A 22,491-nucleotide genomic window follows, 5' to 3' on the forward strand; every position below is an offset into this window, starting at 1 on the left:
TGCCACCTGAGGGTCAGGAGACTCCCCCGGTACTGGGACCAGGGTTCTGACATCCAAACCTGCCCTCTAGCCTGTTCTGCTGGGAGGCGGCAAAACCTGTGCAAATGGCTGAGCTCAGAGTCCAGGAGCACCCGGGGCCCAAAGCTGAGCCTCAGCTTCTGTGTCTGTGATATGGGGATACTGACCTGCCTCACTCCCCAGCCCTGTTCCCCGCACCTGGCCCAGAAGGGGCCCCATGAGGTTTGCCGAGTCAGGGCTGAGGCTCCCAGGATGTCAGGCAGCTCCTACTCTGATGCTTGGGTCAGGGGAGGAGGGCCCACTGGGCTGAGCTGAGGCTACCTGCTCTCTCCTGACTGGCCCCTCTCCCTCAGCCTCAGCCCCTACAGCCATGACGAAGGCTGTCTGTCGAGCAGCCAGGACCACATCCCCTTGGCTGCCCTGCCCCTGCTGGCAACCTCCTCACCCCAGTACCAGGAGGCAGTTGCCATGGTGATTCAGCGGGCTAACCTTGCCTATGGGGATTTCATCAAGTCCCAGGAGGGCATGACCTTCAATGGGCAGGTGAGTCGTGTGGTGGGGGAAGGGAAGACAGAAACTCTGCAGGGTGAGCTGGCCTGGTCCTCCAGCCTAAGGCAGGGGGTGACAGCTGTCCCAGGCCAGCGCCTCTTGCCCCAGCAAGCGAGGCAGGTGCTCAGGCCCTGGACCTCTCCCCGTCCAGGTCTGCCTGATCGGGGACTGCGTCGGGGGCATCCTGGCATTCGATGCCTTATGCTGCAGCAATCAGCCAGTGTCTGAGAGTCAGAGCAGCAGCCGCCGGGGCAGCGTTGCCAGCGTGCAGGTACCAGCTTCCCCCGGCCCCCAGAGCAGGGGACCTCCAGGATGGGGACCGTGTCACACTCTGGCTCCAAACATCCCTGAGGCCTGCCGTAAAAGGGAAGGGCAGAGGTGGCCGGTGCAGGTGCCCAGAGGCAGGGGGTGGATGCGTGGGACAGGCGAACAGCTGTGGTACAGCTGAGCCTAGGAGCATGTGCGGCTTCAGCAGGTGATAGTGCAGGGTCTGCACCTCGGGGAGTGGAGTCTGGTCCTAGGGGGTGTGGCAGGTGGATCCTCTGAGCTTCCCGGCAGGAGAGAGGACCCACAGCCCCTCTGCTGCAGAGTAGCAAACAGCCTGGCAGGCCTGGCAAGGCAGCAGGATCGGGGGAGGGCACCAAGGTCCAGGTGGCCAGCCAGGCCAGGAGTGAGGACTTGGCCAGTGGGCTGGGGGGACCGGGGCCCACGGAGGGACAGAGCTTTCCCCTTTCCGGCTTGGTTGAGAGGCTGGCTGGACAGTGGCCAATGGCCTGGAGTTGGGAGGGAGGATGCCACCCTCAGGACACTGAAGGCCACCGGGCAGTGAGCCTGCATGGGTCCGTTCCAGGACACTGACCTGCTGTCCCCGGGCACGATGGGCAATGCGGCACATGGTGGCGGTGGCGGCGGCGGCGGCGGCGGCGGCGGCGGCGGCAGCGGCGGCGGCGGCGGCAACCTGGAGAGCAGCCGGCACCTGAGCCGCAGCAACATCGACATCCCCCGAAGCAATGGCACTGAGGACCCCAAAAGGCAGCTACCCCGCAAGAGGAGTGACTCATCCACCTATGAGCTGGACACCATCCAGCAGCACCAGGCCTTCCTGTCCAGGTGGGTGGGGCTCGGGGGCCCAGGGGTCAGACCACGAGACCCACTGCCAGGTGAGGACAGGCGGACAGCTCAGAAGTGAGGACATGAGCCAGGTCATGCCAATGGCCAACGTGAGGGTCCTGGAGGCCCCCCAGCCTGGTTCTGGGATGTCCAGACTGGGCCCACGGCTCTTCAGCCAGGAGAAGGTGGCTTGTTGGGTGTGATCATGGTCTTGTACACACCTAGGGCCATCTTGAGTCAGAGGGGACAGGTTGGCCGGGGCTGAGTGGGCAGGGAGGGGTGGCAGAATCAGGGAGCAGAACTGACCAGGGGCAGTGTGATCCTGGTCAGGGCCTCCTGAAGGCAGTGGGGTCCCTAGAGAGGCTGGGACCTGCTATCACCAGAGGTGTCCCAGCAGGCACTGAGCAGCTGTACCCAGAGGACAGCACAGGGGTCAAGCCTCATTTGGGCCTGATAATCCCTGAGGGGCCTCTTCCAGGAGGCTGAGGGCAGGTCAGCCCTGAGAAGGGCCATGGTGTGACCTCATGCACCCTCCCGTCTGCAGCCTCCATGCCAGCGTGCTGAGGAACGAGCCCAGCTCCCGCCGCTCGAGCAGCTCCACCATGCTGGATGGTGCAGGGGCCGTGGGCAAGTTCGACTTTGAGATCGCTGACCTCTTCCTCTTCGGGTGCCCACTGGGGCTGGTCCTGGCCTTGAGGAAGACTGTCATCCCCTCCCTGGATGGTGAGAGCCCTGTAGGGGAGGGGCAGGGCAGGGGGCACATGCACTGGGCAGAGAGTCTCAGTGGACCCTTGTCATGAGGGCACAGCCACATCCCAGTCCCCTTCCTGCGTCAGCCTCCTTTCTGAGCACCCCCACCAAGGGCTCATTGCTCTGCTTTGCTCCTGCTTCAGTAGCTCAGTCTCTGGCCCCATCCCCGACAGCTGTTTTATTTAATCTCCAAGGCACCCCTAGGAGCTGAGGTCCAGAGAGGGATGGGGCTGGTCCAGGATCAGATGGGGACCGACCCAGTCTTGCAGGCCCAGGTCTTCCCGTAAGGAAGAGATGCGAAGCCAGGTATCCCCAAAGTCTCCTCAGTGCAGTAGGCTCCCAACCCCAGAGGAGCCACAGCCACGCTGTTCCAGGGACCCTCCTCATGGCTACACACACAGGAAGGTGCAATGTGTGGGCTAAACAGCCGCCAGAGCAGTGGCTCCTGCCTGGGGATCAGCCGGTGCAGCCCAGGGAGCCCTGCCATCCTCACAGGAGCTGTACAGGGATCCCCGTGGGAGACCGAGGCTCAGAAAGGTGTAGACATTTGCCCAAGAGCAGGTAAGCAGTGGCTTACACGTGAGAGCAGACTTAAGGACAGTGATGTTTGGGCAATGTCGTCTGTAATCATGAAAAACCAGGACCAACTTAAACATCCGTCTGTGCGGATGGGGACTAGTTAAATCAATTCTGGTACAGCCGGTCAATGGAATATCCCGAGGCAATGAAAAAGAATGGGGCAGAACTAAGCTCATGGCTATGAAAGACTCCCCGGATTTTTTGTTAAATAAAAATTCTAAAAAAGCAATTTAAAAAAAAAGCAAATTTCAAAAAGTGTAGGTTATATTCCCATTTGTGGGTATTTTAAAAAGTGAGGTGGGGTGGTAGTTGTAGCCCAGTGGTAGAGCGCATGCTTAGCAGGCACGAGGTCCTGGGTTCAATCCCCAGTACCTCCATATAAAAATGTTTTTTTCTTAAGTGAGATATGCTACTGACATTCACGTGCTCTTCCCTTCAGCTATAAAGTGTTTGGAAGAGCAGCCCCATCCCACAGCCTAGAGACGTTTTCAGCCCTAGCTGCCTGGGCTGCGCATGCAGGCCACGCCCCTAAAAGCAGCCCCTGGGGCTCCAGCCTCCAGGCTCTGAGATGGAAGGGAGCCTTCTGCTATGTCAGTTGTCATATATATTTCTTTACTTAAAAAATCCTTTTCTACCACTGTCATTATAACTTTTTCAGTTAAGACAAATTTGGCTAGTAAAGGGATAGTGGCCCCAACAGAAACATGCTTCTGGGTCTGTCCGCAACCCCGACCCCATCCCACCCTACCCGGCCTGCTCTAGGCCCCGGCTCCTTAGGGCTGAGCTAGCTCCAGACTCTGACTCCCACCCCCCTCTGCCCCAGTTTTCCAGCTGCGGCCTGCCTGCCAGCAAGTCTACAATCTCTTCCACCCGGCGGACCCCTCAGCCTCGCGCCTGGAGCCACTGCTGGAGAGGGGGTTCCACGCTCTGCCGCCTTTCAGCATCCCCCGCTACCAGCGCTACCCGCTGGGGGACGGCTGCTCCACGCTGCTGGGTGAGAGCCCCGCGGCCCAGGCCCTGGGGGAGGGTAGGAGTTGGCCCTGCTCCTTGGGTGTCCCAGGCCGGAGGTGGCCCTGTCCTGCGGGGAGAGGCGGCCTGCACCCAACACCTTAGAAGCCAGACACCTGCGTCAGCACCCCCAAACCCTGCGGGGTGGGAGTGAGACAGCCTTACAGGCCGGGGCCTCCCCCCCGAGCTCCAGGGACCACGCTCCCCTCCCACTGCCCAGCCAGGGCAGGGCTGAGGGGCCCTGGCTGAGTCCTGGGCATTGTCCCGCCCTGTGAAGGGGCCCCTCACAGCAGGCGGCTGGCCCAGAGCCTCCAGCTCACCTGGCCTGGAGTTGGGGCCCTAGATCAGGGGCAGGGAGTGTGTGTGAGGGCTTCCTGTGGTCCATTCTCATCCCTCCCCAGGGACGGCCCGTCCCGCCTGCCCCCTACGTGTCCCAGTCCTGTCACGTCCTGTCCTTGAGAGGCCCTGCGTGTCTGTGTTGGAGCGTCCACACGAGTGTCTGTTCTTGTCCTCTGTTCTCTCCCCGTCTGCCTCTAGTCGAGACCGTGCAGAGAAACCCTGAGCTGGTCCTGGAGGGCGGCCCCCTGGCCCCGCTCCCTCACGGGGACGGCTTCCTGGAAACCAGTATCCCCGTTCCCGCGCTCACCTGGCAAGACGGGCCCCGCCCGAGCCCGGGCTGTGCTGAGTGTGTGTAACCCCCCTGCTCGTGGTGGTGTCTGCTTCGCTGGCTGACCGCTGGTCCTCAGGGACCCTCCATGCCCTCCTTGGCCACCTGGAGTCTGTGGGGCTGTGGTGCCGAGGAAAGGAGACCAGGAAGGATGGGTCCTGGGGAGTGGACTTGGCGCCTCCTCTCTGGACCCTGTAGAGGAGGCCCAGGAGCCCAGAGACGGGAACAGCTGTCCTCTGGTCACCCAGTGCAGGTGTCAGTGTGAGGGCTCTGACCCCATTTGTGAGGCTGACAGGAGCGGCCAGGAGTTGAGGTGAGGCCTCGAGCCTGCAGGACTCACCTGTCCCCAGGAGAAGCCTTCGGTCCCAGTGAGGGGTTGGATTCTCAGGGCCCCACGCCCTGACTCCCTGAGGCGGTCCAGGCACCTCCTGCATCCTGTCTAGGTGTGGGTCCTCTAGCTGAGCCCCTTTCTTCTGCCCGGCCCTCAGCCCGCGCCCGGGTGAGCCTGGCTGGAACCCTCAGCACCTGCCTTTGTCCCCACACACTCATTCAGGGCTGGCTCGATGTGGCCCATGTGTGAGGCTCATCCCTGGGAATCCGCCCCAGGCCCCTGCTATCAGGCGGGGCTGGGCTGGGCCTCAAAGGCCAAGAAGGCTAGACTAGACTGGGAGACTGGAAGGGTGGCCATGGGGGACGTGAGCCTGGCCGCCTTGCCTCCCTGCCCACTGTGTCTGTATCAGTCCGTCTGTCCAGCCCTGCCCCAGCCCTCCCTTCTCTCCTGCCTCAGCTCTGGGCCCTGCCCTCTCGGCCCTGCGCAGGCAGGCCCGGGCACACTTGGGCCTGTCTGCCAGCTGTGCTCAGATGCCACCGCTCTTCTGGCAGTTAGAGATGTCGGCCTTGCCTGGCACAGCCACCGCTCCGGCCCGCCCCAGCCCAGATTCACACTGGACCCCCTCCCACTGCTTGGGGGGGCTGGGGGCCAGGCTGGGCGAGGCCTCCTCACCCCTGGTCTCTGGTCCCTGTCCACCTGCAGCGGATGCACTCCAGACCCACAACACCGTCTTCCAAGAGCACGCGGCCCCCTCCTCGCCCGGCACAGCTCCCACCACCCGAGGTTTCCGCAGAGCCAGCGAGATCAGCATCGCCAGCCAGGTGTCAGGCATGGCTGAGAGCTACACGGCGTCCAGCATCGCCCAGAGTGAGTGTGGCAGCGCCCGGGCCTGCCCTCCCGGCACTTCCCTCTGTCACAGCAGGGGTGGGGCGTCCTGCCCTATCACAGCTGGCTCAGCCAGGGCCGCTGTGCCCCACAGAGGACAGTTGGCAATGTCTGGAGACGGCTGGGATGGGCACCACTGGCATCTGGTGGGTAGAGCCCAGGGTGCTTACAGTACCCAGGACAGCCCCACAGAGGAGTGATGCAGCCCCAAAGTGTCCATAGAGGACTCTGGAAGGAAGGAGTGTTCACAGGGGTGGTCCGGTGGGGCCGAGTCCAGGTGGGAGCGATAGACCTGGGAGGAGGGGGTCCTAGCCCCAGTGGGGCAGGGGCTCCTTGAGGGAGAAGGTGGTGGGGCTATTTCTGGAGAAGCTGAGAGGAGCCAGGGAGGTGAGGTCTCCCTGTGCCCGGCCCCTCCTGCTGCCCCAGAGGGCGGAGGTCCCCCTCCCCCAGCCTGGCTGAGCCCTTCCTGGTGTTCTTGCTTCTCAGAGGCCCCGGGGCTGCTCAGTCACACCCCCAGCGTCAGGCGACTGTCCCTGCTTGCCCTTCCCCCGCCAACCCCTGCCACCCCAGGGCCCTGCCCACAGGCCAGCCCCAGCCTGGAGAGGGCCCCCCGCCTCCCCAACTTGGACATCAGAGAAGGTACTGGGCGTCGCAGGCCCTCCATGCACATACGTCCTTTTCCTCTAACTGGGGTCACTCTGCGTTTCCAAGCATGTCTCGCCACCAGGCCCTGCCCACTGACCCCGCTGAGGCCTAACCAGGGTGCTGGAGGCTTGGGCTGGGAGCATCCAGGCATCCAGGGAGGAGGCAGGAGCAGCTGGGGTTGGCCAGGGGAGGGGGGAGCTGGGCTGAGGCCGGGTGAGGACCAAGGCTTGCCTGTTACATGGGCTGCAGGCAGAGAGCAAAGGAGCCCTGACCCGTAATCAGGTGCCATTTACTGAGCACCTCCTGTGCAGCCACCAGGGAGGCCCCCTCTGCAAATCTCACCTGGAGCTGGGCTGGATTCACATGTGGGATAGTCTGACCCAAGGCCCTCACTTCACACTCTGCCTGCTGGGTGCTAAGGACAGCAGGCCTTGCCTAGGGGTCCAAGAATGATGACTCCACCTCTGTGACGCCTTTCACAGCCTTGAAGCCTGGGGGCAGACTGGAGGAGCCTGGAGAGGGCAGTGATGGGGCCCTGGGCAGGGAGTCTACAGGACCTGGGACAGCGAGTCCTGCCTCCAAACCCGGCTTGTCCCCGCCCCCTCTAACTCCACATCCTCACTGCGGAGCCACAGCCCCCATCCCCGCCACCCAGGATGCTCTCGGGCCACTTGCCGCTGTCCTGGAACCTCTGTCCTTCAGCCTGGGAGGGGGACTTGCTTTGGCTGTAACCCTGTTCTTTGCTCAGAGTTGGGTCTTGTCTTTGGGCGGAGCCAGGCCCGAGGGGCCAGGTGACCCTCTGGGGCCCCACCCAGTCACAGCCCCTCCTCCTGGCAGTTGCTGCAAAGTGGTGGGGCCAGAAGCGGATCGACTATGCCCTGTACTGCCCTGATGCCCTGACGGCCTTCCCCACTGTGGCCCTGCCCCACCTCTTCCACGCCAGCTACTGGGAGTCAACGGATGTGGTCTCCTTCCTGCTGAGACAGGTACCCCGGGTCCCACTGCCAGGCACACCCACACCTCTCAGGAGTTCCCTAGTGACACCTCTGCTGACGCAGCCCCATTTCATAACTGAGGAGGGCAGAGAAGGACCCCAACCTCTGGCCCTAGTACATCCCAGAGCAAGCAGGATGGAGGAAGCCTGGGGGATGGTGAGTGGGGTGAATGGAGGTGCACATTCACAGACATGTGAATTCTAGGGGGCAGAGGGCAGACTAGCGGGTTGAACAGTGTCCCCCCTAGACTGTTACAGGGTTAGTTTGGCCCCGAGGGCCTCTGGTCTCTCCCCCTAGAACAGGAACAGGAAGCCCCAGGCCTGAGTCTGCCCCATGACCTCCCTCGGTCCCCTCCCAGGTCATGAGACACGACAACTCCAGCATCTTGGAGCTGGACGGCAAGGAGGTCTCAGTGTTCACCCCCTCGAAGCCGAGAGAGAAGTGGCAGCGCAAGAGGACCCACGTGAAGCTGCGGGTGAGGGGTCCTCTGGGGACCCGGGCCCCAGGGCTGTTGCCCTATTGAATCCTCATAAGAATACTCCCATCTTGAGGGGGCGGGGGTAGCTCAGGTGGGAGAGCGCATGCTTAGCATGCATGAGTTCGAGCCCCAGTACCTCCACTGAAAAACCAAATCCATAAATAAACCTAACAACCTCCCCTCTGCAAAAAAAAAAGGACCCCATCTTAGAGACAAGAAAACTGGGTCACAAAGAAGTGTGCCGTCTTACTTAATCCTCAGTCTGAGGTTGGACCCCTTACAGACGGGGACCTGCACCGAGGCCGTGTAGCTCAGTGGCCGAGCTAGGCTTTGCACCCATGCTCACCTCCCAGGCCTGTGGGAAGTTTGAGCTGAGCCCAGGAGACCCCAGCTTCCCCTCCATCCCCCACCCTGACCCAGCCTTGCTCCTCCTCCCCCCAGAATGTGACAGCAAACCACCGGATCAATGACGCGATCGCCAATGAGGACGGCCCGCAGACTGTGACGGGCCGGTTCATGTACGGGCCCCTGGACATGGTCACCCTGACTGGGGAGAAGGTAAAGACGCAGGGGGCCCACGGGAACCCCCCGCCTCGGCTTCCTCTGGCTGGGGAGCGGAGAGGCCCGGGGCGCAGCCTGCCTGTGACCAGCCTGCCCGGGCCCCCAGGTGGACGTGCACATCATGACGCAGCCGCCCTCGGGGGAGTGGCTGTACCTGGACACGCTGGTGACCAGCAGCAGTGGCCGTGTCTCCTACACCATCCCCGAGACGCACCGCCTGGGCGTGGGCGTCTACCCCGTCAAGATGGTGGTCAGGTATGAGCTCCAAGCAGCGAGCAGGCCGGGCCGGCCTCGTCCTGGGTGGGAGCAGCGGGCTCTGGGGGGTTCTGACCAGCTGCCCCCTCCCAGGGGAGACCACACGTTTGCCGACAGCTACATCACAGTGCTGCCCAAGGGCACGGAGTTCGTGGTCTTCAGCATTGATGGCTCCTTTGCTGCCAGCGTGTCCATCATGGGCAGTGACCCCAAAGTGCGGGCTGGGGCCGTGGACGTGGTGCGGTGAGTGGCCCAGAGCGGCCTTGGGGTGGGCAGGAAGCTCCTGGAGGCCAGGATGGGGAGGGCCTCGGGGGACTTGCAGTAGGGACCCTGAGGCTGGGAGGAGCCGGCACCACCACTTCCTAGCTGTGTGACCTTTTGCTGTTGATGCGTCAAGTTCCCTCACCTGGGAAGTGGGGCTGCTTCTAACGAGACCAGTTACACGTGCTGCCTGGGTGGGGGTTGGATGACGTGGGCCGTGAGCACCACGCGAGGGCTGCCGCCAGCCTTGTTGCTGCTCTTACTGCTGGAGCCTGATCCAAGGTGCACCCCTTGGTGGCCCAAGTGGGTCTGCCTGGTTGGGCAAGGAGATGGGGCGGCCCAGGAGGGAGGACAGTGTGGCTGGGGGCCACCCAGGCTTGCCCCTCGCCCCCAGGCACTGGCAGGACCTGGGCTACCTCATCATCTACGTGACGGGCCGGCCTGACATGCAGAAGCAGCGGGTGGTGGCGTGGCTGGCCCAGCACAACTTCCCCCATGGCGTGGTGTCCTTCTGTGATGGCCTGGTGCACGACCCACTGCGGCACAAGGCCAACTTCCTGAAGCTGCTCATCTCCGAGGTGAGTCCCGGGTGGGAGGGGTGGGGTGGAGGCGGGCGGAGAGGCCGAGCCCATGAGCCCGAGCCCATGCCTGTCTCGCCCACAGCTGCACTTGCGCGTGCACGCGGCCTACGGGTCCACCAAGGACGTGGCGGTCTACAGCTCCATCAGCCTGTCCCCCATGCAGATCTACATTGTGGGCCGGCCCACCAAGAAGCTGCAGCAGCAGTGCCAGGTGAGTGGGCACAGGGCGGTCGGCCGCCCCGGGTGGGCAGCCCCGGGACACCCCCTGTGACGGCCGTCCTCCCCGTTGCCCTCCCCTGCAGTTCATCACGGACGGCTATGCGGCCCACCTGGCCCAGCTCAAGTACAACCACCGGGCCCGGCCGGCCCGCAACGCGGCCACCCGCATGGCACTGCGCAAGGGCAGCTTTGGCCTGCCAGGCCAGAGCGACTTCCTGCGCTCCCGGAACCACCTGCTCCGCACCATCTCGGCCCAGCCCAGCGGGCCCGGCCACCGGCACGAGCGGACGCAGAGCCAGGCAGACAGCGAGCAGCGGGGACAGCGCAGCATGAGTGTGGCGGCTGGCTGCTGGGGCCGCACCATGGCCAGCCGGCCTGAGCCAGCCGCGGGCCCCAAGTAGGGCACCGTGAGTGAGGCGCTGTGGTCCCCATGGTGCTAGGCCAGGGCGGCCCGCCCCGCCAGGATGCCTGGGCTGGGCGTGTACAGTCGGCTGGGGCCAAGCTCGTCCCATGGTCCAGCGGTGGGCACAGGCCGGGTCACACACAGTCCTCCCAGCCATGCCTCATGTCCTGGGGTCTGCAGCGTTCCAGCTTGTCGTGGAAGCTGGCAGGACGACCAGCCCCGGGATGACGGAGGGACCAGGAACCCCTAGTGTGGACTGGCCTGGAAGGCCCTCCTAGACACTTGCCCTGCGTTGACCTCCCAGCATCCTGACACCAGGCCCGGGCATGTCCCGTCCACTAGCTCGCCCTGATCCCCAGGTCCCCTCCCACTTGGTAGCAGCTCTGACGGGGGGACAGCCTGCTTCTTGTTAACTCAAGTTACTCAACTGTTCGACCTCACTGGTTTTGCACTGATTTTTGAGAGGGGAGACCCATTACCATCTCCTATGGCTACAAACTCGTTGGCATGCATGAAACTTCAGCATTTGCTGATCCAAGACCTGCTGCCACACAGAAGGCTCCAGGGCGCCGAATCCTTGTACAGTAGGAAAGAAAGGCCATATTGTAATTTCTGCTGCTCCGCCTGGCCCGCCAGCCCATGGGAGCCCCAGACCCTGGACCCCTTTCACCTGCCCCAGCTGGAGCACAGTCCGGCCGCCGGCCTGGTATCAGCTCGGCCCTCGGCACAACCCAGACTTTGAGGCCGGTGAAGATCAGCGGTGGCTCCTGAGAAGCCTGGCCTCGGGCCGTGGGGCCTGGACAGACCTGGAGGTCTTTTCCGCTCCTTGCTCCTTGCCCACCATCAGCCGGCTCCACGCCTGGGCCCGCCCTCCCGCGTTTCTACACCTTTCTACTTCTCCGACCTGATTTCTATGAGGTTTTTTTAAATGAGCAATCCTTGGCTGCTTCCTTTTCTTAACTCTTTCAGTACCAAACGCAGCCCCTCCACATGAAAACACCCAGCACTGTGACGGAGTCCAGCCTGGTTTTGGGTCCCAGGGCCCTGTCCCTGCCCATGCAGCGGGCACGGGCTCTCTGCCTCACCTGACCCGTTAATTCCACTGAATTTCTACTCTGGGGTGAGTGGGGCACACACTTAGGGTTTTTTGTTTTTTTTTTTTAATGCCAATTCCGTTTTGATGCCGAATCTAAGAAGCCACACAACTCGCTTAGTTAGCTTAAGGGCAGGCAGCCGTGACTTCATTTCCTACCTGGTAAGGACCATGCTGTCCCACTCGCTGGGTCTGAGCATCAGCCCTCCCTCCCCAGAACCGAAAGCCGTCTCAGCTGTGGCCCTGGGGGGCCCTCTGCTGCTCCCCCACCTTCTCCGAGGTGGGGGACCCTGCCAGGCCCCTGACAGCTGTCCGGTGACCAGGCTCCTTCTGTGAGAAGCTGCTGCCAACCTGGATATGGCCCCAGGGCCTCGTGGGCTGGACAGGGAGGTGCACAGACGGATGCTAACATCTTCCCGTATGTAGATATGTACAGCCAAAGGGTCGTGTAAATGTTCTGCGAAAGTGGGTCTGTACAGAGCGAAAGCTATTTATTTTGTGCAGAGAAAAATGTCTGGAGAGATGGGACCTTCAGGGTTTATTCATATTTAAGATGTAGCTTTTTGTTGTTGTTTCAGGCGTTATGTATAAAGCGACGATTATTTTATGGACCAAATTTTAATGTAACTGTTGCAGTGGAAGTGCAATATCTAACCCCCTGCCCCCAGCAGGAATCGCTCGGCCCGACAATCACAGCCCCGGCGAGGGCCCCGCGGCCAGTGCCTCCTGTCGGTCCCACCTCACCCCATCTCGCCTACCGTCCCGGTGACCAGCCGTCCAGAGGAGCACCTGGAAGAGTCCCGGCCCGCCTGCAATAAAGGCCGGGAGGCCGTGTAGGCAGCGGGCTTGGCCTCTCCCAGCGGGCAGCTCCGCCACGGCTCCGAGCTCCCCGCCTGCCTGCCCAGCCGCCAGCCATGCCAAGGACAACAGCAATAGTCCCCGGGCCTCTCCGGCGGCCCTCAGCCATAGACGTGAGGTGGGCACCCACCCTCCCTGTTGGCGCCTCTCTTCTGTATCCAGGTCTGCTTCCTGCCTCCCCGAAGATTCCTTTTGGCACATTATCCTCTTAAGGAAGCACCAGTTTTTCAGAAACTAAGAGAGAGAGGACAGAGTCCTTTAAAAATACCAAAAATGTTTACAGCATTGGGTGCTGAGCTGCAGGGCTCAGGCCCGACCAGTCGTAACCAAAGGGTGAGGCAGGCCTTGCTGACTGCCACCGCCCCCCAGCCTGTTAGAGTAGAAGCCTTAGTCCCCCCTCCCACCCCACAGCCCAGGACCGAGCCTCAGCCCGCCACCCGAGATCTGACCACCTGCCTTCTCTTTGATTTCTAAAGAGGGATTCAGCAGAGACCCCACGCCCCTTCCCAGCTCGGTCTGAGCTACCCGCCATGTCACACAGTCTTCACGTCTCGGCCCCTCCTGTCCGTCTGTCTGGGCCGTGTGTGCAGTGTCCTGACTCGCCCCTCCCACCCCTGCTGTCCCTGCTCCATCGGGCCTGAGTGTGCTCTGTATACAGTGTCCTTGTCTGTTACACCAATTAAAGAAGCAGGAAGGCTTTCTTCTGGGTCTCATTCCTGCGCTGGCAACCCGTGCACTGGGTGGGGGTGGGGGCTGGATGGGTGCCCAGCCTGGCCTGTGTGGGGAGAGGCTGTCCTCCCCAGCACACGATGCCAGCCACGCTCACCGTAATACCCATGTGCTCACGTGGGCCTCACCTATGCTGGGCCCCCTTGCTGCCCCTTCCCAGGGCGTGAACTGTTTGTCCTCATACCAACCCAGTGAGGTAGGTGGGTGCTTTGCAGAGGACACAGCTCGTAAGCTGGGCCCCAATTCCTCCCAGGCCACCAGGACTCTCCACTGTTGTCGTCTGCAGGATAAACACAGTGAGGGCAGCAGTCCAGCTCTGAGCCTGAGGAACTCCATGTTAAGAACCAAGTCTCTGGTCTGGGATTCAGCTAGGGGTGGGGAGTCGCCCAGCAGGCTGATCTACGGATGAGGATGGCAAACGTGGCTGGCAGCCAGTGCTCACTACCACCGGGGTACTCCCCAGCTTTCCCCCAAAGCTCCCAGAACTCGTTTTTTGCCCCGGAAGTCGAGCTACACACTTCCTTCCCCCTCAGCACAAAAAGTAACAGCACAGAGCAAGTCTCCAACCAGGGAACGTTTAATAGCTGGGAAGTTGCGCTATTTCAGGAGACAGGGAGGCTGACTAAGCCAGTGACCCCCACATCTGAGAGGAGGCTGGGCTGTGGGAGAAAGGCACATAGTGCCCATTGGGCTCCCTGCTGCTCACCCTGAGGCCAGCCTCCAGGCTGTGCCACCAATGCTGTCCGCAGGCTTTGGCCAGCGGGGCCCTCAGGGCAGCAGCCCTGCTCGCATCTGGAAGGCCAGACCATCTCCTCGGGTGGCTTGCTGGGGGAGAAAGCACACAGGGAGGGGATGCATCAGTAACAGAGCTGGGGGTGGGCACGGGCAAGGGGGCGACACCCACCTTGTTGATCTCTCTGTGTCGTTCCTTGGTTACAATTTCCTCTAACACCTCGCCATCTCCCTTAATGAGCCTAGAAGAGGAGGTGGGAAGCAGGCTGAGCCTTTAACTGACAGGCCAAAACAAAAGAACCAGAAGCACTGGCAGAGGGGTGCCAGGCTTCAGGCCCCCACCAGCCACTCCGACCCTTCCCACTCTCCCACTCTCGGGACAGGAATGAAGGCAGCTGCGTGGGCTCTGCCATCAGACCAGCCAACAGTGGCTCTTTGAAGACCCTCCTCAAGGCCCTTCCAGCCTGTGCCATCACTTGCTCTGGGCAATGGGGAGGAATGGGCAGAGAAGCCCACCACGTGCACCCCACCTGGTGCGTCCTGTCTCCGGGTCCACCACCTTGCGGATGACACTCTGCCGGGCATCCCACTCCTCCTTGGTCATGGGCTTCATGGCCTGGATGCGGGACTTCTGCTCATCGGTCAGGACTGGAAGGGGAGATGGCAGGGAAGTGGTGGTGGAGCCTCGGGAAGGGGATCCTCCCCTCTGCACACTGGGCAGCACAGTACCTGGGCCATCCTCTTCCTCCTCGGCTGATCTGTGCCACTGGTCCAGCGAAGGTCCCGGCAGAGCCTCAGCCTGCTGCACCTTGGCCTTCTCTTTGCTTTTCTTCTTCAGTTTCTTCTTCCTTTTCTTCTTCTTCTTCCTCTTCTTGTCCTTGTGCTTCCCCCGCTTCTTCCGGCCATCGCTGGAGGAAGAAGAGGAGGACGAGGAGGAAGAGGAGCTAGAAGAACTGGAAGAAGAGGAGGAGGAGCTGGATCGTGGTCTCCTCCGGGCCTTGTGCTTGCTTCTCTCTGTGATGCAGGGAGGTGAGGCTGGAAGGCCAGGAGGGGAAGAAGTAAATCTTCGTCCCCTTGCTCTGGCCTGTAGCAGGCTCAGGCTGACTACAGAGGGGTGAGACCGTCCCGGCAGGGCTTTCCCGGCTATGGAGAGGCACTTTCCGGCTCCGCAGTCACTGTCTGCCCAGGAGCAGGGCGGCCAGCCCCCACATCTCAGGCTCAGCTGCACCAAAATATGATTAAGTGCTCCCTTTGATCTGTACTCAATGGGTCAGCCCAGCCCCTAGATTCTGAGCGTCCTTCAATCCAGATATCCAGGATCTACACTCCGTGTCCGTCTAAATATTGCTCACTGCGACTTCCCCACAGCCAGACTGTAGAAGGCCGCCCAGCTGCCCGCAACTTCCTTTCCATTAAGTTCCCTCGCCCCTTCCCATTCCCTCTGGTCCTCACCCTCCGCCCCAGAGGAAGTGGTGCTGGCCTTGCGGCTCTGGGATCTAGAAACTGAGCAGCTCCTCGAGGCGTCCTTGCTGCTCTTCTTCCTTTTCTTTTCCGACCCTCGCCCCCGGGACCGGCTGCGACTCCTCGAGCGCTTCCGAGAGCCGACGTGAGCCATAGCGCCGCGAGCTGGAGACAGGAAGACGCGCTTAAACTCAGGATCCCGCCGACTGGATTCCAAGGGAGGCTCTACTGTGTGGCTGGTCCTCTGGGACCCGGTACCCATCACCACCCGGGGCAGGGATATGAAGGGGCCCGTGCAACAGCACAATCTTCACCCACCCCCCGATCCCAGTACCCCAGGTTCTTCGCGGACACCCAGACCCTCCGCTGCGGCCCCTTTAAAGGCCCGCCCCCGCCCGGACGCTCCACGCCTGCGCGCGCGGCCCAGGCGGCCCTAGGACGGGCCGAAATCCTCAGCTGCAAGGTGCGTTCACCATCCCTTCCCGCGCGCTCCTACCCTCCTCCCCCGCACCCTCTGCGGCCTAGCCGCTTTAAAGAAGGTCCCCGGGGCCGCTCCGTTCCCTCCTCAACCGCCCATCCGGCCGGACCGCCAGCCCCGCACCACGCCTTCGCGTGAGGAAGCGGCAGCTGGGTGATTTCCGGCCCGCGGCGGTGCTCCGGGAGGCCGTCCGGCTGCGAAGCGAGGAGCTGCTGCCTTTAGTTCTGCATCCCCAGGTTCCGTCTCTGGGGCAGCCCAAGAAACGGGGTGTGGCGCGCCCGCCTCCTGAGCGAGCTGGGGATCCAGGTTTCTGCCTCCAGGCCAGTACGAGGCCGTGCCTGTCCCCGCAGCTCCGGCCAAGAGACCTGCTCTCCAGCCTGGCGCCAGTCCCTCCCTGAGCTCGCGGGCCCTCTCCCACAGCTATGGCCTCTGCCCTTTCTCGGCGCGCCTGCAGCACCCCCAGCCTCCCTGAGGCCCTAGGAAAGAAGGCGACTCTAGCGCACAGCTTTCCTCTCTGGATTGTCTGCAGGCACTTCCACTCCATTAGGACGTGAGCTCCAGAGCCTTAGTCTTTCCAGCGTCCCCATCCAGTAATACAGAGGTCGCAAACTAAAACGTCCCTAAGGAGCAGAGAGATCATGGCAATGAATGAGGGATGGACCCCCTGTGAGAAAGTGCCTCATGGGCCTGTCTAGAGTACGGGCAGCTGAGACTCTGCTCCCGCTGGTTTCTGCAATGTGGATTGGGACCTGGTGTTTATGATCTTCCCACTTCCCCGGGGAAGCCAGAACTCAAGATTGCAACATGGAAAATGCTCTGAAACACAGCAGGGCTGCACACCTCATCCAATCTTGGGGCCACCAAGTTGCAAACCCATCAGTAGTAATGACAGCAACAAACACAGAAGACTGTTATAAATCACTTTATAAACAGTAAGTCATTTGATTTTCACAACGGCTGTAGGACATAGATACTTCCCAGATGAGGAAAGCAAGACACAGAGATTTACCCACAGTCACAGCTGGAAGTGTCCAAATCAGAATTCGATCCCAGGCAGTCCGGTTCCAGAGTTCCTGCTTTTAACCCCTCTGCAGTAAACCAACGCTCAGCAAACCAAAACTCAGCACTGTCTGGAAGATGCTGTTGATGTACAACCCAAATTCTCTTTGTAGACAGGTGCACTCTCCCACAGCCATGCTGCTGACAAGTCACACCTTGACTCTTCTCTGGACGATTCCCTTGGTCACTGGGAACCACCTTGCCCTGGAGATGTAAGTTACTCACCCCCTCCCTACCTGGAAACATTCTATAGGCAATAACTGATGTTGGGGGCAAACTGGTACGATTCACGCTGCAGAGAGCCCCATGGGATCAGGCTGGAACTGGATGCCATTGGAAACGACATCTTGGCCCAGCTCCTTCCTGCCCTGTCCTGCTTCCACTTCTCCTGAGAGTACTCCCTCCTTAAACCACCTGCACAGGAATCCCCATCTCAGGCTCTGGTTCTAACAAGCCAGAGCCAGCCTGTCTGCTGAAAGAATGACCCAGTAGCCTGTGTCCTTTTGAACCAAGAAGTGCTGAGGGCTGCAGGGTGTTTATTTCTGTCACCCCCCACACTGGCCCCAGCCAGGTTCAAGTCAGCGCACACACATCCACGGTGGGGGGCTCCTCGCGGGTGAAGCCGTCTCCGAAGCCCTCGTCGTCCACCAGGTCGGGCTTGCGGCAGCACATGGGGCAGAGGTGGTTGCGCACAGCAGAGGCCCGGAGCCAGACGACCAGGTTCCAGCGCTCACCAGTGCCCAGGGGCCGGGCCCCGTGCAGCTGGCCCCCTCGGTGCAGGATGCCCTGGGCCACCACGTGCTCCACCTCCAGGGGCTTGGCCAGGGTTGACGGTGCCTGCAGACAGCGGGGCTCAGGCCTGGGTGCTCCCGGGAGCCCCAGCCTTGCCCCATGGGGTCACATACACTAACCTGGAAGAGGTCCCCGAAGTATAGGGTGCCCCCTGTGAAGGCCTTGCCCAGGGCCACGTTGAGGGTGAGCTCGGCGTTATCGTAGTGGCAGCCCAGCTCGCGGTCCTGGCCTGGAGCGTATTTGACCACAAAGGCGCGGTGGCTGTCCAGCCAGCCCCCGCCACAGTCCGGGTACAGCAGGGCCATCAGCGGCTGCAGGAAGCGCTCCCGCAGCGGCGTCACCAGTGGTTCATCCAGGCCCAGCTCGTGGAGCAGCACCTGAGGGAGTCCCTGGGGTCAGCAGGGAAACTGGGGTCCCTGGGGAAGTCACTTACTAAGGATAGTGGTAAGTGCTTTGCAAACATCAACTTGCTTAACTTCCTAATACTCCCGCTGTGATCTCATTTCACAGACGGGGAGACCAAGGCTCACAGGGCCATCCAGCTCGTCTGCAGCGCCAGGGACACTTCTCCCCAGACCCCAGATCTCCCCACCTCCTCAGCCCACCAGGCAGTGCCTCACCCACCCCGTAATTGTTCATGGTGTTGGGTCTTCCCTTGGGCATGTCCGACTGCTCGAAGTGCTCCAGCTCCTCCAGCAGGGCCTGGCAGAACCACGCCGTGAACACCGGCAGCCGGTAAATACGCTTCTCCTCTGCGGGGACGGGGAGGGAAAGTCGATCGGCCAGGAGTTCCGGTGTGGGTTCCAGTCTCCGTCCGTACGATGGGGATGACAGGGGTACTCACCTCTCAGGCCATTGTGATCACTGAATAACATAACGTATACAGCAGGGGAGCCCTGTCCTCAGGCCCCTCACTCATCCCTGGAACCTCTCACCCTGCCCTGAGGTCTAGCCTCCCCATGGAGCCAGCCACAGGTTCCTTCTGCAGCCCCTCCCCTGATGAGCCACCAAAGTCTGCACCCCAACTCAAGCATCTCTGTTCCCCAAACAGGAAAGCCAAGAGGCTGCTCTTTCTTGCTGGGCCCCAATGGGGAGAGGCCAGTCTCAGAGTGACGAAACAAACATTTCTCGACAGATGCACCAACGCCCAGGGCTAGTGTCCCCCACACTTTGGGCCAACTCACAGCCCAGCCCCAGCCCCACCCAAACAGCCTCCACCCAGTCTCACCTGCAGTGAGGAGGGGCCCCCTGAGGCTGGGACAGGAGTTTCAGCCCACATTCCACCCTGGGCCCCCCAACAGCACACAGACTCCACAAGGGGGCAGGCTTAGCCATCTGTCTCCCCGCAGTATCCCCCAGCCCTAGGCTAACAGTCATCATAAGACTAGAAGACACTTTCTAAACACTTACTGTGCGCTGAGCTTTTTTGCCCCATGTACCTCACTTACCATCACGACACCTTATGAGGTGGGTGTTATGACTGCCCCCTGTCACAGTTGAGGACACTGAGGCAGATCTGTAAGGAACTGCAGGGGCCCCCCTGCCCCGGGGAGGTTAGCCGGTGGGAGGCCCCGGCAGGAGGAAGGATGTGGTGTTTCTGAATCTGGCCACAGCAGCTGACTGGCATCCCCTCTCCCAAAGCTCCAGGTTCCAGCAGGTTCGAGAAACTTTGTTCTTGTCCACCCCTTCACATCTCAGCATAGGAACTGCTCCCCACCCCCACCCCTATTGCTAGCCCTGGGGTGGGCCCTTCACCGCCCATTGCTGGTCCCTACCCCACACTTGCCTCAACTACCCCTTCCTTAACCTCTTCAGTCACCCCCATTTGACTGTGCCAGCTGGCTCATGTCTGATCCAAGCCACTGAGTCACTGTTAGGTGTGTGGGTGGGTGGATGAGTGAATGAATGAATGAATGAATACAGATAAGGGAGTGAGTGAATGAATGAATGCCTACAGATGAGGGAGGGAGTGAGTGAGTGAATGAATACAGATGTTCTGTTCCTGGCAAGTCCATCCCACTGGCCCTTCTAGCTCCTGGTTTGATTTTTGAAGGCAGATATGGTGGGTGGAGGAACCCCAGTCTCCCACCCCCTGGTCCTGCCAGGTGACAGGCCAAGACCTCACCTGACACTGTCTCCAGCCGCTGGAGAAGGCCCTCAAGGTCTGCGCCTGGTGATGCACTGTATTCAGCTGCGGCCAGAAACTCGGGGGCCAAAGCCACATCCTGGGGGCAGAACACACCAGCTGTGGGGCCGACAGCCCCCAGGCCTGCATGCCTCTGCCTCCTTCCAGTCACCTGCCCCCTGCCCAGTACCTTCAGCGAGTTGTAGACGTCGGGCCGCACCGGATGGTAGGAGCTCGCGATGAGGGCTCTCCTGGCAGCCGACTCCTGCCCCAGCCGCCGCCGCCGCTCTACCTCCTGCTCAAGCTGCGGTGACACAGGGCCTGATTACCAGGACAGGGCCTCCCACCCTCCCAGAGGTCACTGTACAGTTGAGGAAACTGAGGGTCAGGAAGCCTAGGGCAGGGCCAGGGCTGGGAGCCAAGTCTCCCTGTGCTCCTGACTCTACCAGGGTCAATGGCAGGTGCTAAGCTGTTAACTGAAGAGGATTCCTTCTAGAAGGGGTCCATTCCACTCAGGGCTGCCCCAGCCTGAGCCTGGCTGGGCTGAGAGGCCCTGGATGCACCACAGCCAGCTAGGCCCACCCAGGGAGGGGAACTGAGTCCCAGTCAAGCCTTGTGTTACAGAAGCTGCAGGGGGCTGTCCCGGGCAGCTTCCCACCACTAACGCCCCGGTGAGGGAGTCGGTGGGAACCGGCAGCAGCGACAGAAGTGAGGTGGGGGGAAGCAGGAAGAGCCCGCAGGCAGGCGGCCCTGGGTGGGATCTCAGCTCCAGCTGCTGTGAAACCTTGGGCAAATGACTCCTCTCTCCGAGCCCAAGTTTCTCATCTCAAAAGAGCACGAGGCAGACAACTTGGCCTTTCCTGCTTTCTCTTTTTCTGGTGCCAGGACCCAGGTGCTGTGGTGAGTGGGGACAGGAGGGAGAAAAGGGGAAGTCTAAGGAACGCTTCAGGGATCTGGCACTGGCAGGCCTGAAGCTGGGAGACCCCTCAAACTGCTGACACAAACCTAAAGAGGAAGGGCAAGGCTGGGTGTGAAGGGTCGAGGGTGGGGAGTGTTACCTCTCCCAACAGCTGCTGGAAGTCCTTGGGGCTAACACAGCCTCGACTGCGCAGGATCTGGGGGCAGAAAGGCCAGTGAGCGCGACTGTGTGACCTTGAGCAAGTCACTTAACGTCTCTGAGCCTGTTTCCCCTCCCTGAAATGGAGACAAGGGCCCCGACCTCACGGGATCGTGGTAAGGGTGAAATACGGTAAACACGCCAAGCACAGAGCAAGGTTCCCAGCTGCCCTTGGTGATAACGCTGACAGAAGTAGTCCTTGGAGCCCGGCCGTGCCCTCAGCGCTATTTGCCTGTTCATTCATTCGTTCCTCACGACAGCCTCACTAAAGAGATGCTGTTATCCCCATTAAAGGTGAAAGCACCTAGAGGTTGTCATTCTTGTCAGATCTGAGAGCGCCAAAGGCAAAGCAAATGACCTGGGAGACAAAACTTCCTCCTCCACCACCCTTCGCCTCCCATTTCTCCGCAGAGCCAGTAGAGGCCTCTCACCGGGCCGTAGTCCTGGCGCAGCTGCTGCTCGCTCCGGAAGCGCACGTGCAGCCCGTAGCGCGCCAAGTACAAGTTCTCGGAGCAGAAACATGCACAGCGGCAGAAGCGCCGCGGGGCAGCCGCGGTCCCCATGGTGAAGAGCCGCACGCCGCCCCGCCGGCTTCCGTAGGAGCACTTCCGGGTACGCCCCCAGCCGAGGGGGTGTGGAACCAGTGGCCAAGGGTCCGTTCTAAATTCCCAAGTGTAGAAAAGAACGAGGACTCCATCCCAGAAAACGGTCTATGGTGCAGAAAGATGCTCCCGGGCCGGGGTGGTCCCTGCAGCTTGGCTGAGAGCACGCAACCTTCTCGTTCCCCTTCACAGCTTCCCCACCCACAAGGCGGGGATTGGTCGTCCCACTTTACAGATAAGTGAACTTAGTCACACTTTCACAGGACATGGATTAGTAGGAACTCGGAATCCCAAAACCTTTTGCTTAGACGCTGCCTCCCTTTTCTGCTAAGAGCTTTTGAAGATCCAGCCAACCCCACGAGGACAGTTAGAACTCTGGGGTCCGATCTCGTTCCCTCCAACTGCCATCCAGTTCTGTGCGTCTGAGCGTGGGTTTAGCATTTATCCTGGGTCCCTGCCTGGCTCTCTCGCTACCTCTGCCACGGTCTATTAGGATTCGCCGCGGATCGCCCCAGTGAGTGTCTCCCCGAAAACGCTCCGTCCGGCGTGACTTCCGGTGACGCTCCCGTCGGATTCAAGTGTGGGCGGGGAATGGGGCGTGGTCGGTCGGTGGCCACACCACTCGCAACCAGGTTCCCGTTCTGCGCAGGAGCAGTGTGAGATGAGTATGTTTCCGTCTTGTAGAGCGTTAACCCCAACCTCGGGGAGACCCATCACAGCGCACACATACACTACCTTGGGACCCCATCATGGTCCGCCATGCGTGCCCAGGGCCCCGGTCTGCAAAGCCCCAGGAAGACACGTGGATGGCAATCCTATTGCTGAGCCGCAGAACTAAGGTGCACAGCTGGGGAGGAATTCTTGTCCCATGGAACTGACCCCTGCCCCCTGCCCTGGAGTTCCCTCCAGGACTCAGCGTGGTGTGGGGATGGAGGTAGGGAGGAAGACTATGTGAGTTCAAGAGTCCGGCCCTTCCCCAGATAAACAGGTGACTACAGATGACAGTTTGGCCGAGCCTCCTCTCCACCGGACCTGAGCCAACAGATCCACCACCCACCTTATCTCCTTTCATCCCTACAGCAAACTTTTGAGCTAGGTACTGTTACATCACCATGGTACAGATGGGGCAACTGAGGCTCAGAGAGGTGCA

At 61.2% G+C, this 22,491-nt stretch overlaps 4 protein-coding genes across 9 annotated transcripts in view; 2 read left to right on the plus strand and 2 right to left on the minus strand.

Annotated features, from left to right (window-relative positions):
* PITPNM2 (phosphatidylinositol transfer protein membrane associated 2) overlaps positions 1–12,946 on the plus strand; it is a 131,098-nt gene extending 118,152 nt beyond the window's left edge. The window contains 15 exon segments of the mRNA XM_032471697.1: positions 372–561; positions 719–838; positions 1,418–1,677; positions 2,222–2,400; positions 3,830–4,000; positions 4,552–4,701; positions 5,715–5,879; positions 7,380–7,528; positions 7,896–8,012; positions 8,457–8,573; positions 8,683–8,831; positions 8,925–9,074; positions 9,487–9,670; positions 9,756–9,884; positions 9,976–12,946. Coding sequence (XP_032327588.1) covers positions 372–561; positions 719–838; positions 1,418–1,677; positions 2,222–2,400; positions 3,830–4,000; positions 4,552–4,701; positions 5,715–5,879; positions 7,380–7,528; positions 7,896–8,012; positions 8,457–8,573; positions 8,683–8,831; positions 8,925–9,074; positions 9,487–9,670; positions 9,756–9,884; positions 9,976–10,293 — 2,548 coding nt within the window. The 3' untranslated portion in view covers positions 10,294–12,946.
* A 585-nt stretch (positions 12,947–13,531) lies between these two features.
* ARL6IP4 (ADP ribosylation factor like GTPase 6 interacting protein 4) lies at positions 13,532–15,825 on the minus strand. 4 transcript variants are annotated; one of them, XM_006178198.3, is made up of 6 exons: positions 15,665–15,825; positions 15,160–15,333; positions 14,437–14,721; positions 14,238–14,355; positions 13,880–13,949; positions 13,532–13,800 (listed from the first exon to the last, which is right to left on the minus strand). In XM_006178198.3, exons 2-6 carry the CDS (start codon positions 15,320–15,322, stop codon positions 13,744–13,746), a joined length of 693 nt encoding a protein of 230 aa, XP_006178260.1. In that variant the 5' UTR covers positions 15,323–15,333; positions 15,665–15,825; the 3' UTR covers positions 13,532–13,743. The 4 variants fall into 4 exon arrangements, with proteins under 4 accessions (XP_006178260.1, XP_006178259.1, XP_014409231.1 ...); XM_006178197.3 differs by having other exon boundaries at positions 14,437–14,742; XM_014553745.2 differs by having other exon boundaries at positions 14,437–14,742; positions 15,160–15,802.
* A 1,378-nt stretch (positions 15,826–17,203) lies between these two features.
* On the minus strand, positions 17,204–21,802 carry OGFOD2 (2-oxoglutarate and iron dependent oxygenase domain containing 2). Its single transcript, XM_006178196.3, has 7 exons — positions 21,171–21,802; positions 20,681–20,737; positions 19,813–19,926; positions 19,623–19,722; positions 18,122–18,249; positions 17,617–17,874; positions 17,204–17,542 (listed from the first exon to the last, which is right to left on the minus strand). The coding sequence occupies exons 1-7, from the start codon at positions 21,300–21,302 to the stop codon at positions 17,279–17,281; spliced, it is 1,053 nt and encodes a 350-aa protein (XP_006178258.2). The 5' UTR covers positions 21,303–21,802; the 3' UTR covers positions 17,204–17,278.
* ABCB9 (ATP binding cassette subfamily B member 9) overlaps positions 18,097–22,491 on the plus strand; it is a 34,670-nt gene continuing 30,275 nt past the window's right edge. Inside the window, exon 1 of one of the 3 annotated variants that reach the window (XM_032471698.1) lies at positions 18,097–18,232. The gene's annotated coding sequence lies outside the window, so the exon portion shown is untranslated. Of the gene's footprint in view, positions 18,233–21,896; positions 22,007–22,491 lie in introns of those variants that run through there. The other 2 variants (XM_006178212.3, XM_032471699.1) reach the window with 2 other exon arrangements.

This window comes from Camelus ferus, chromosome 32, assembly GCF_009834535.1.
Source record: "Camelus ferus isolate YT-003-E chromosome 32, BCGSAC_Cfer_1.0, whole genome shotgun sequence".
Lineage (NCBI taxonomy): Eukaryota > Metazoa > Chordata > Mammalia > Artiodactyla > Camelidae > Camelus > Camelus ferus.

Excerpts from the sequence above, each read along its gene's own strand:
- ARL6IP4 (XM_014553745.2), bottom strand. The coding sequence starts at position 15,430 with ATGGGTACCGGGTCCCAGAGGACCAGCCACACAGTAGAGCCTCCCTTG. Across the intron at positions 13,950-14,237 it reads CCGGAGACAGGACGCACCAG|GCTCATTAAGGGAGATGGCG; the intron begins GTGGGGTGCACG and ends CTCCTCTTCTAG. Across the intron at positions 13,801-13,879 it reads GACACAGAGAGATCAACAAG|CAAGCCACCCGAGGAGATGG; the intron begins GTGGGTGTCGCC and ends TTTCTCCCCCAG.
- OGFOD2 (XM_006178196.3), bottom strand. The coding sequence starts at position 21,302 with ATGGGGACCGCGGCTGCCCCGCGGCGCTTCTGCCGCTGTGCATGTTTC. Across the intron at positions 18,250-19,622 it reads GCGGCTGGAGACAGTGTCAG|AGGAGAAGCGTATTTACCGG; the intron begins GTGAGGTCTTGG and ends CCGTCCCCGCAG. Across the intron at positions 17,875-18,121 it reads ACACCATGAACAATTACGGG|GTGCTGCTCCACGAGCTGGG; the intron begins GTGGGTGAGGCA and ends GGACTCCCTCAG.